This window comes from Musca domestica, unplaced genomic scaffold (assembly GCF_030504385.1).
Source record: "Musca domestica strain aabys unplaced genomic scaffold, Musca_domestica.polishedcontigs.V.1.1 60, whole genome shotgun sequence".
Taxonomy (NCBI): domain Eukaryota; kingdom Metazoa; phylum Arthropoda; class Insecta; order Diptera; family Muscidae; genus Musca; species Musca domestica.
In genome coordinates, this window is record NW_026712364.1 from 2,288,844 (window position 1) to 2,301,390 (window position 12,547).

General features: G+C 36.8%; 1 protein-coding gene across 1 annotated transcript; it reads right to left on the reverse strand.

Moving 5' to 3' along the window:
- Positions 1-1,590, reverse strand: LOC101891565 (cell surface glycoprotein 1). The gene is made up of 2 exons (XM_005175790.4): positions 1,117-1,590; positions 1-1,055 (listed from the first exon to the last, which is right to left on the reverse strand). The coding sequence occupies exons 1-2, from the start codon at positions 1,495-1,497 to the stop codon at positions 99-101; spliced, it is 1,338 nt and encodes a 445-aa protein (XP_005175847.3). The 5' UTR covers positions 1,498-1,590; the 3' UTR covers positions 1-98.
- Positions 1,591-12,547: the final 10,957 nt, after the last annotated feature.

The window sequence follows — 12,547 nt, forward strand, 5'->3', positions numbered from 1 at the left end:
TATTTTAATTATTTTTTCTTTCCCATCTTCGTTATAAGACCAAAAATTGTCAATTAAACTAGGCATTCCTCCAAACTTGAAATCCCACTTTAACATTCTTACACACGAATCTTACGGAATCGTGGATGACGTAGTGATATATCCTCTTCGGGCATTTTTTCTTCATTCGATTCACTCTCACTATCACCGGAAGAGCTTTCATTGGATTCGCTCTCGGAACTCTCTTCTGATTCACTGCCGCTACCACTGCCCGAAGAGTTTTCTTCACTGCCATCACCGGAAGAGTGATCTTCGTCGGAACCATCTGGCTTATCAGAGGGGGCGTCGGTAGGGGCATTTGTTGGGGCGTCGGTTGGAGCGTCCGTGGGGGCGTCCGTTGGTGCATCAGTTGGCGTATCTGTTGGTGCATCGGTAGGTGCATCAGTGGGTACATCGGTAGGAGCATCTGTTGGTGCATCGGTAGGTGCGTCTGTTGGAGCGTCCGTAGGGGCATCTGTGGGTGCATCAGTTGGAGCGTCTGTTGGAGCATCGGTAGGTGCATCTGTTGGTGCATCGGTTGGAGCATCGGTAGGTGCATCGGTAGGTGCATCCGTTGGTGCATCAGTGGGTGCATCGGTTGGTGCATCCGTTGGTGCATCAGTAGGTGCGTCTGTTGGAGCGTCCGTAGGGGCATCTGAGGGTGCATCTGTTGGTGCATCAGTTGGTGTATCGGTTGGTGCATCGGTAGGAGCATCTGTTGGTGCATCGGTAGGTGCGTCTGTTGGAGCGTCCGTAGGGGCATCCGTTGGCGCATCCGTTGGTGCATCAGTTGGTGCATCAGTCGGAGCATCGGTTGGTGCTTGTGTAGTTGATGTGCAAATATTGTTGTTAACTCCGTCCAAACAATCCAAAAACTCGGCATATGCATTATTGGCGTTCTCTTCGTATTCCACTTGGTTAACGAGGACACACGATTTTTCATTGCTTTCGACACGACGCAAATTCTCCTCCAACTCAGCCAATTTCAACGTGGCATCATTGGCAATAGTTTGCAGAGATTTGCTACCATGTGCACTCTACAAATATTAAAATCATTTTAAAATTTAACTCCCAGAACCTTATGACGTCACTACTCACCTCATCCACATAGCATTGGAAGACATTCTTGGCTCCCTCATCTTGCCTACACTGGACAACAGGGGCACACACATTATTCGATCGTTCCGATAAATCTCTCAAATCATCGGTAGCTGCCTCCTCTAAGGCTGCACGAGCTGCCGCAGCTGCTGTAGAACATCCTTTATTTTTCGCCTCAAACTCTTCGGTCAGTTCGGATAGCAAGGGGATGAAGCAATCAAAACAGGACAGCGAACGTGTGGGATTTTGTTTCAACAAATCATTAGAACGCGATATAAAATTAATTAGACCTAAATCGGCTGTATGTTTCACGGACAGATGATCCTTGCCGGCTGCCAATGTCACCCAGACAACGAAGACAAGACAAATTATGGAACGCATTTTATTTACTTTTTTCGGTTTTCCTAATATGTTCGATTAGGTCGCGTTTAATGTTTGTAATTGAAGATCGATATCGGTACTGATTTCGCATTATCATTTGCAGAAGGTTTTTATACTCCGCAAAAAAGAATTGAAATGTTTTTCTGTCGATTAGTGGTAGGCAATAAATAATTGTTTTATGACCATTATTAAAGAAGTTCTGCTAAAAATGAATTTCCTCGACTGATATGACAACAAGAAAAGAAACGCTGAGAGCCAATGTGACCTAAATCACAGATAATGAAATTAAGTAAGAAGGAGTTGCTTTCAAAAAATTGAGAAATGTCTTTCGATTTTCCAAAATTTATATCTGATTTCCTACAAAGCGTCATTTTTGAAAGATTACGTCAAAGAAAACAAGTAAAAACAAGTAAGCAAAGACTACAGTCGAGCGGGGCCGACCGTTGAATACCCTACAACACTATAATAAACGATACAGTTTATATAGGCAAGATACTCGAAAGAATTTCACAAGATATTGTGACAAATAATAAAAGAAAACCATCAGGTTTAGTTCTCTAATTTTCGAATAATAGCAACTTAAACTAATTTGCTCATTTTCCAATTTATTGGTAGAAGTTGCACTTAAATGGTCTTCCTAGATCTGGAACCAATATTTCCCAAAGACCTATAATCTCTCAGAAGTGGCAAAAGATAAACATTTACTATTGGTTTTTGACTTAAACGCATCTATATGAGATACAGCCATTTGACTATATTCTTCAACTAAATCAGCGTTAACGAAATAGTCAGAGGTGCGTCTTTCCTGTATTTGTGAATTCTCCAAGTATTTTGTCTACAAAAGTTGGCAAACTATTTCGCACATTGAATATTTTTGGATGGCCTTCCAAAACTGCTTGGCTTTTGCAATGTCCGGTAACCCCCATTCAAATGTGCCTGAGGATCGGACGATAATTACGACCTGCTGACAATTTTGCAGTTTTTTGGTCCATTTCAACCCCTAAATATATGGCGATCATCTCCAAAAAGAGTAGGCTTCTATTCTGACCCTCATCTTATCCCCATGCAAAATTTCGTAAGGATGGGGCCATAAATGCGATCTGTATATGATATCCTGATATCCTAACTACTTAGTTTTCTTAGCTGTAGAAATATTACCAAAAATTTAATTCAAAATGAAAATATGCCAAAAATATGACAAAATTGAAAAAATTTGAGAAAATTTTACAAAATCAATATTTTCATCTTTAGAGAGATATTTTTATGCGATTTTTTTAAAGGTTTTTTCTTTCCTGTCAAGAGGTCATTCTGAATTAATGAGAACGGTCGAAATCAGTTCAGCCGTTCTCGACATATAAGAGATCTTTCAAGCATATCTTCTTTGATAGACATATATATCGCACATATTTTGCTATATATCCGATTTATTGGATGTTAATATCAATGTAAAGATCAGAAGTAACCCTGTCATGGCTTTGTGATTTCGCCGGGATTTAAAATATTCGCGGTTTAATGAAAAATTTCGAAGTTTTTCAATACAAAAGATATGGTCTATTTTACCCGCTAAATATAATCCGATGACCACCCAAATTGGTAGGCTTCTTCCCCGCCCTAAACTCTAGCTACATGCGAAATTCCGCGTCGATTGGTCTATAATTGCGACGTGTATAGCTATTGCAAAATCCGACATTTTTTCAGTATTTGGTCCATTTCAACCCCTAAACATTTGGCGATCATCTCCAAAAGAAATAGGGTTCTATTCTGACATTAACCCCACCTACATTTTAAATTTCGTGAAGATCGGGCCATAATTGCGACCTGTAGAGTGATTACAAATTAACATGGACAGACGGACAGACGGACGGACGGACATACATAGCTAGATCGACTCAGCTCGGCGAGCTAGGAAGATCCATATATACTTTCCTATATGGGAAACCAATATTTCGAGGTGTTACATAAATTCTGGCCCAATCAAACTTATAATACCCCCAACACATAGTGTTGTAGGGTATAAACAGTAATTTTACTCTACTATATAAAAGTATCTGAATACAAACGTGTTCTACTTTAAACTACAAATACCAGTAAGACAGTTTGGCAGAAAAAGAAAATTCTCTGTAGACAATTTCATATTTGTAGGATTGTCATGTACCAAATCTTTTTAAATACCCAATTTGAAAAAAAAAATTGTGGGTAAATGGATTATTAAAATAACGAATATCGGTGGGTATCGTTATATGTGCGCTATAGGAAAATGTGACATAAATATTCCATGTTCTGTCGCCAGAGTTAGAACCCATTATGACCTAGAAATACCAATTTTTAGACAATTGTGTGGAAAAATGTGGCAAAAATCATCAAAATACCGAATAATGGCTATACGAAAACGTGGACCTATGCATACTATGTTCCGCCACCCATTACGAACTACAAATACCAATTTCTGGACAAATACGTGAAAAATGTGGCGAAAATCATCAAAATACCGAATATCGGGAGGTACCGTTATATGGCGGCTATACCAAAACGTGGACCGATATATCTCATTTTAAATACCAATCATCCGAGATACAGTAAAAGTTATATTGCCAAATTTGGAATCTCCACGTGAAATAAAGTGGGCTGTATCGTGATCTCAACAGACTGACCGACAGACAGATAGGATCGAAATAATGATTTTAGACCCTAGGTCTCTTTGGACCAAATCAGTTTCAGGACATTTGGAGTCGATCTAGCGGCTGGTTGGTGCGCACGACAACTCTCGAAGGGAGTATTCGATTTGTTCCAAACTTAGCACACCGTAATATTATTATCAAACGTATATCGAGTTCGGAGAAGGCCCATATCGGTCCACTATTTAAGGTGACTCCACCACAAAAAAAAAATACTGCACAGAAAAAGTAAGGACAATCCGATTTTTCTCCAACTTTGCAAATTAAAAAATTTCCATCAATGCTACGTAAGGTGTGAAAATGGACAATACTGGTCCAGTACCTCTCCCCAAAGGATCAAAATTTCGAATCGTTATAACTCTTATAAAATACAATGTAAGAGTTCGATTGTCTTCAAATTATACATAACAATATTTTAATTCACCCAAGGTCTGGTGTGAAGATGGAATATATCAGCCCCCTCTTTCTTGTATCTCCTCCACCAAAGGTTGAAATTTTTAAAAAAAATATTTTCTGCACAGAAAGATGAATGATCATCCGAGTTTTCTCCAAATTTGGAAATATTAATATTTGCATTAGTGCTACATCGGGTGCGAAAATGAAAAATATCGGACCACTACATCAAGTACCTCTCCACAAAAGGTCAAAATTTGGAATAATTCTTATAAAATGTGATGTAAGAGTCCGATTGTCTTCAAATTTCACACATCTCAATATTGTTATTAACCCAAGATCTTACGTTAAAATGGAATATATCAGTCTGGAGATTCCTCCCCCACAAAAGATCAAAATTGTTAAAAAAAATTATTTTCTACGTAGAAAGAGGAAAGATAATCCGATTTTTCACCAACTTTGAAAATATAAATATTCCTTTTTTCAATTATCAGTACTTCTATCAAATGTAAAATAATGGTTCGACTGTCTTCAAATATCGCTTATCCCAATATTTCTATAAATACAATATCTGTGATAAAGATGGTAGAGTTCGGACCATTCCTTCTGGTAGTTCCATCACAAAATTTCAACGTTTTAAATAGCCAAAACGTTTATAAACTCCGAAATAAGCATCCAACTTTCTTCATATTTCACACATCCTAACACAAGATTTGCTGTTAAGATGGGATATATTGGTCCATTCATTCTGGTACCTCCCCACAAAGTCTCGAAATTTTTAATATCCATGAAGCTCATAAAACGCGAAATTAATTTCCATTTCTATTCAGACTTGGTACATCTGAATATTTCCATCAACACCAGATCTGTTATAAAGATGGTAGAGATAGGACCATTTCTTCTGGTACCTCCCCCACAGCGAAAATAGCAAAATAAGCTCCAACTCTCTCGTTAAATTGCATACATACCAATATTTTTGATCTGTTGTGAAGATGATATATATTTGCGTACCCCTTCGGGTACCAGGTCAGGAAAGCGAGGTTAATTTTTTTCTATAGAGGAAAAACCCTCAGGAAACTGAGGCGATTTTTTCTATTGAGAAACAATTCGCAGGGAACTGGGGCTGATTTATTCCTATAGAGAAAAAAATTCCAGAGACAGATTTTTTTCTATAGGGAAAAAATCGTCAGGGAACTGAGGCTAATTTTTTTCTGTAGAGAAAAAATCTTCAGAAAACTGAGGCTAATTTTTTCTATAGAGAAAAAATCGTCAGGGAACTGAGGCTGATTTTTTCCATATTCCTTTGTTTGTCATAACTTTGCAAAACAAGTCAGCGATTCTTTACATCTAACCGATATCTAAATATTTCTCTCAACCAGAATCCTGCGATGGACATGGAATTTATGGTTTCGCATAATAATATAAATGTTCGATTTTCTTGTTATTTTGTCCATACCAATATTAATATCTGTATAAGATGAAGTATGAAAATGAAATACTTCGGTCGGCTATATTTAGTACCTCACGCATATTTTACCATCATTTAAAAATTATTATATATCTCATATAAAGTGAAGAAAATAACTATTACTGGCCAAACCTGGCACGCCGCAATATTTATATCATATCTATTTAGGTCCGATACGAAATGGACAATATTGGACCACTCCTTCGGAACCTACTCCATAGAAGATAAACAATTTGGATAATCGTAACAGAAGTCAAAATATATTTAAACAATCGAACATTGTCGAACATCTGTCGGCAAAACCGACTAATACTTTCTAATTTTTTTGATGTCTGAAAGTAACCTAAAACTTTGTATGAGGTATTTTTTTTTAAGTTTATGCTCTTTTGTGTTTCGGCCCCTTTAGCTTTAAGCTACATTGCCTATCAACGCCTTCACTTGTACCAGTGAAAATTTCCACCTAGTTTTGCTGTGGAAAATAAAGATAGCAACAATTTGATAAGCTTTTACTTGGTAATACTTGTCTGACGATTTTCAATCGCTGGAAACGGGTAAAGTGATTATTTCCCATATTCTTGGTTTGGGGGATTTCTTTAGAAGTCTTTGTCGGGTAGTGGAGTTTTGCTTTTCAGTAATTCTTAAAGTATTTTTATGAAATACGCAAATAATGAATCAAATCCTAATTGAAAAACAACATGTTTTGTTTATCACACACCCTTAAAATCTTATAGCTAAGCTAACAATAAAATACTAAAAAAAAAGTTTCAAATTCATAATATCTATGGTGTAACATCAGATCTATATCAAGTGATTTTGTTGACGGAAAGAAGTGATGTCACTCTTGATTACTTATACCCTACAACACTATGTGTTGGGGTATTATAAGTTTGATTGGGCCAAAAATTATGTAACACCACGAAATATTGGTTTCCCACATAGGAAAGTATATATGGATCTTCCTATCTCGCCGAGCTGAGTCGATCTAGCTATGTATGTCCGTCCGTCCGTCTGTCCGTCTGTCCATGTTAATTTGTAATCACTCTACAGGTCGCAATTATGGCCCGATTTTCATGAAATTTAGAATGGAGGTAGGGCTAGGGTCAGAATAGAACCCTATTTCTTTTGGAGATGATCGCATAATAATTAGCGGTTGAAATGGACAAAAAACTGAAAAATTTCCTGATTTTGCAGTTGCTCTACAGGTCGCAATTATAGACCAATCAAAGCGGAAGTTAGCATGGGGCTAGAGCTTAGGGCTGGGCAGAAGCCTTCCAATTTTGATGGTCATCGGGTAATATTTAGTGGGTGAAATAGGCCACAACATTTGTGTTAAATAAAAGTCAAATTTTCCATTAAAACGCGAATATTTTTAATCCCGGCGAAATCACAAATAGACGAACAGGTCAATTCTGACCGTTACGTAGATGCCGATAGTAAATATATCGGATATATTTAGCGAAATATATACAATGTGTATATACAAAGGAAGGGGATGCTAGTTAGAATGCTTATATCTCAAGAATGGCTGGACCGATTTTGACAAATTTTGTCAATTCAGAATGCCCTCTTGACATAAAAGTATAAATCTAAAAAAATTGCAGAAAAATATGCCAATAAAGATGTTAATATAGATTTTGTAGTATTTTGTGACATTTTTTTTATTTTTTCACATTTTTTATCGCATGCGATTTTTTCAATTTGACTTATAATATTTTGTAATATTTTTTCACCTTACAACACAGGTTGGGGATATTATATATATAGTATTGCAAATATCGTCCGATCCTCACGAACATTTTCACAAGCGATCTTCCTATCTCGCCGAGATGAGTGGATCTAGCTATGTATGTCAGTCCGTCTGTCCATGTTAATTTGTAATCAAGCTACAGGTCGCAATTATGAGCCGATCCTCACGAAAATGCAAATGGAGGTGGGCTTATGGTCAGAATAGAACCAATCGACGAAACGAAAATTTACATGGAGTTAGAGTTTAGAAGTGAACAGATACCTACGAATTTGGGTGGCCACCGCACAATAATTAGCCGTTAAAATATACCCTAACTTTTACGTAAGAAAATATTAAAATGTCCTCTATACTGCGAATATTTTCAATCACAGACAAATCACAAATACATTAAAAGATCACTTCTGACCATTACAGTGATGCGAATAGCCAAGAAATCGGATATATAGCAAAATAAGTGCAATATATTTGTAAAAGATTTGATCTTATTTATTCTGCTTATAAATCAAGAACCGCTGGGCCGATTTTCACAATTCCTATCAATTCGGAATGATCTCTTGCCAGAAAACGATAAAATCTAAGAAAATCGCGGAAAAATATACCAATAGAAAAGTGAATATCTTTTGTCGATTTTTTTCAATTTTTGTCATATTTTTTATCGCATGCGATTTTTTCAATTTGACTTACAATTTTGAATTGTAATTTCTCTAAATTTTTACGCCAGCAACACTATGTTTTTAGGGTATTATATGCATATCGCAATTATCGTCCGATCCTCACGAAATTTTGCATGGGGTAGGGTTAGTGTCAGAATTAAAGCCTATTGTTCTTAAGATCTACATTTAGAGGTGCAAATGGTCTAAAAAATTTATTTTTTTCTAATTTTGTAGTCGCTCTATAGGCCACAATTGAAAACTAATCGACACGGAATTTCACATCAGAAGAGAGATGAGGACAAGGAAGAAGTCTAGCATTTTTGATGACCATTGGATTATATTTGGCTGTAAAATGGACCTCAACTTTCGTGTGAAATTGTTTTAAACACTAACAACACTATGGAGTGCGTAAATATTTGCCACATTCTCCGGGTCAAAAAAATAAGGGTAACCTCTGGGCATGGCTATTTGACATTATTTCAAAAACGAAATCTTCCAAAATGGATTTGGATATAAGGGGACTTCAAACATATTGTAGTGTTGTAGGGCATCCCATAGTCGGCCCCGCACGACTATAGCGTTTGCTTACTTGTTTTATTTGTTGTTTTGCCATAATTATAGGAAAATTTTCACTTACTTTAAATCAAACCATGTCGGCACATTAAATGATTTAACACATGTACTATACAGGGTGAGATGAAAAAACTACATCCGTGATGGAATTCAAGCGTGATAGTGTGATTTCTTTATATTTGGCTGGAAAACCACAATTGGCTATCGTTAGAGCACGCCAGCATTTAAATATGAATAAATCTTTTGTGTCTCGTACCATCGCTCGTTACCGTGGTACTGGTAGCGTAGCCCAACGTCCAGGATCTGGACGGAAGAAAACAGCAACATCAGCAGAAATGATTCGAAAAGTAAAGAAGCGACTTGATCGAAACTCGCATCGCAATGGCCGAAAAATGGCTCGTCAGCTGAACATATCGCAACATTTCATTCGGCAAATATCGAAAAATGAGATCGGGGTAAAGCCATTGAAATTCCAAAAAGTGCGAGAACTTATCAAAACATTAAAAACACCGAAAATAAGGAAATAACGCTATATGGGAGCCTTGCCGAAATGTGGGCCGATATGTCCCATTTTTAATACCAAACATACTAGGGGCAATATAAATGTCTGAGCTAGATTGATAGAATGCTTCCCTGAATTAATCTCCGTATTTTAAGGATCTAAATCCACAGTGCGTCGGCTTGGTAGGCCTGCCACTGCAATAAGAAGTAATCTTTTTACTGTAATTTCCTGTCTGGAGTCGGAATCGACTCCAAAACCTGATTTTTACGAAACTATTAAATTTTTCAGATTGTGGCTTGTACTACTTACCCTTTTTCTTTCTGTTAGCTTAGATTTCAACTCCTTAAAACGTAGTAACGCGTTGTCGTCGTTTTCTTATCAATTTCCAGAAATATTTTCAAAATTAATATTTTTGGAATTCGTAATACGTCAATCTTTTGCATTGATTACAAGGTGCTAAAATCGTTTGTAATCAGTTATTGCTTTACTACATGCTGCAATTAATTCAAGGTTACCCAATTTCGAATAATAAAATCCAACTTTGAATTTTCTGTAATTTACTTCCGCAAATTTAACTTGAACATGTTCCGAAACATGCAAATAACAATGAGATGTTGTCAAAAGTATAATTTTGAAAAAATGTGTAAAAATATGATTACACAAAGCAACCTTTTTAATTTTACCAAGGATTTCCTGTCAAGTCAACTGATTCCTGTGAAAAGGGAAATATATACTTTGGCTACATAGGAGTCATATACAATTATTTTTATACCCTCCACCACATAGTGGTAACGGTATTATGTCCTTGTGCATTTGTTTGTAACATGGAGAAGGAAGCGAGATAGACCCATAGTTTCTTTTGGGGATCTTCATAGAATCACTTTCTGAGTCGATTTATGCATGTCTCTTCGTACGTCAGTCTGTCCATGTATTTTTGTGAACAAAATGCAGGTCGCATTTATTATCGGATTGAGATGAAATTTTTCACAAACCATTTGGGCCCTATTGAAATTGGTGAGAATCGGTTCAAATTTAGATATGGCTCCCATATATATGTTCAACCGATTTCGGATTAATTGTGCACAAAGGGACAATCAATATAAGACCAAATGATCTAAACTTCGACCGAATTCAGTATAGAAGCTAGTACATCAAATTTTGGTGAAAATCGGTTCAGATATTGCTATAGCTCCCATATACGGGGTGAGATAAAAAACTGCAACAAAGTCAAACGCCATAATTTTTACATTTCTGTTTGTTGTTGCAAAATGGTCAGGCTTAATACCTTTATTGTTTTAAAATTATTGTTTTTAAATTTTACTGACAAAAGCAAAAATGTCGAAAATACCATCAAGTGCCAACCTTGCTTTCCAAAATACTCCAGATTCAATAGTCCAACGGATTGGTATCCGAAGATTTTGGTGGCGATTGTGCGCTGGAAATGAAGCGAGGAACCTCATTTTGTAACCACTCTTGGGTGCTGAGTCTCCTTGCCCCAAGGCTTTAATATAACCTCCAGAATATTTTCGCAATAATATTCGGCATTTTTTCTGATTCCACGGTCGATTAACATCACCATGGCCGGTGTTTGAGTTCTGGTGGCCAATTGAAGGTTCACATTTTCGGCTGACCTCTTTGGCAAGTAAACACGATCATTTTGTTTGTTCACAAACTGCTGGACAACGAATGTTTTCTTATCGGGGAAAACCAAATTCAACAGTTCACCATTTTCGGCCAAGCGATGCAACTCTTTACCTCTTTTGAGTCTATTTTCTTTCTGTTGCGGTGGAAGTTCTTACACTTTTTGGAATTTCAGTGGCTTGACCCCGAGCTCATTTTTCAATATTTGCCGAATCGAATATTGCGATATGTTCAGGTCACGAGCCATTCTTCGGTCAGTGCGACGCGGGTTTTGATCAAGTCGCTTCTTTAATTTTCATATCATTTCTGCTGATGTTGCTGTTTTCTTCCGTCCACTTCCTTGACGTCGGGCTACGCTACCAGTATCACGGTAACAAGCGATGGTAGGTGATACAAAAGATTTATTCACATTTAAATGCTGGAGTGCTCTAACGATTGACACTTGTTGTTTCCCAGCCAAATATAAAGAAACCACACTATCACGCTTGGATTCCGTCACGAATAACTTTTTTTCTGGAAAATTCTCACCAAAATGCTTTTGTACGCTTGTATGCAATATAATGAGCTATTACTGGAATAATTTTAACAGCTGTCGGACGAGTGGCTTAGAAATGACAGCAGTCTGGAGTTGGTCGCAGTTTTATCATCTCACCCTGTATATGTTTCATCCGACTTGGATATGATATTTGCTACCAGATATAAGATATAGCCCAGGAATATATCTGTTAAATTTTATCGAGATCCCATCTGATTTGGATATAGCTCCTATCTTTATCCGATATCAGGTTTATTGTGCACCAAATGGCTAATATCTACCCAAATGGACTGAATCGTGGCAATTTTGACTGAAATAATACTAGAAATAGGTACTTCAAATTTTGGTTGAAATCGGTTCAGATATAGCTATAGTTCCCATATATATGTTTCATCCGATTTGATGTTAAAGTCCCACATATGCGTAATATACACTTTAAAATAATGATATTTGATACCGGACATCAGATACAGCTCGAAAATATGCGTAATATACACTTTAAAATAATGATATTTGATACCGGACATCAGATACAGCTCGAAAATACCTCTGCCAAATTATCGACATCGATTCAGATATTTATGTAGCATCGATATTCATCTTCATACGACTTTACAGTAATTGTCAACCATATATGTATTATCAGGAGATACTACATTAGGAGTAAGCTCTTTCCTACAATCCGAACTAGGTGAATTGGACTTCTAAAAGAGAATCAGAGAAGATTTCCCCATTGAACTCGACTAAGAGGTCAATTAATGTGATTAATTTGAATGCTGAGATAGGCGGGACAATGTATATATAAAATATAACTTGGCGTAACCGAAGTTTCGATCTCAGATAGGTTTAAATAATGTGAAAAA

Excerpts from the sequence above, each read along its gene's own strand:
- LOC101891565 (XM_005175790.4), bottom strand. The coding sequence starts at position 1,497 with ATGCGTTCCATAATTTGTCTTGTCTTCGTTGTCTGGGTGACATTGGCA. Across the intron at positions 1,056-1,116 it reads TCCAATGCTATGTGGATGAG|AGTGCACATGGTAGCAAATC; the intron begins GTGAGTAGTGAC and ends TAATATTTGTAG.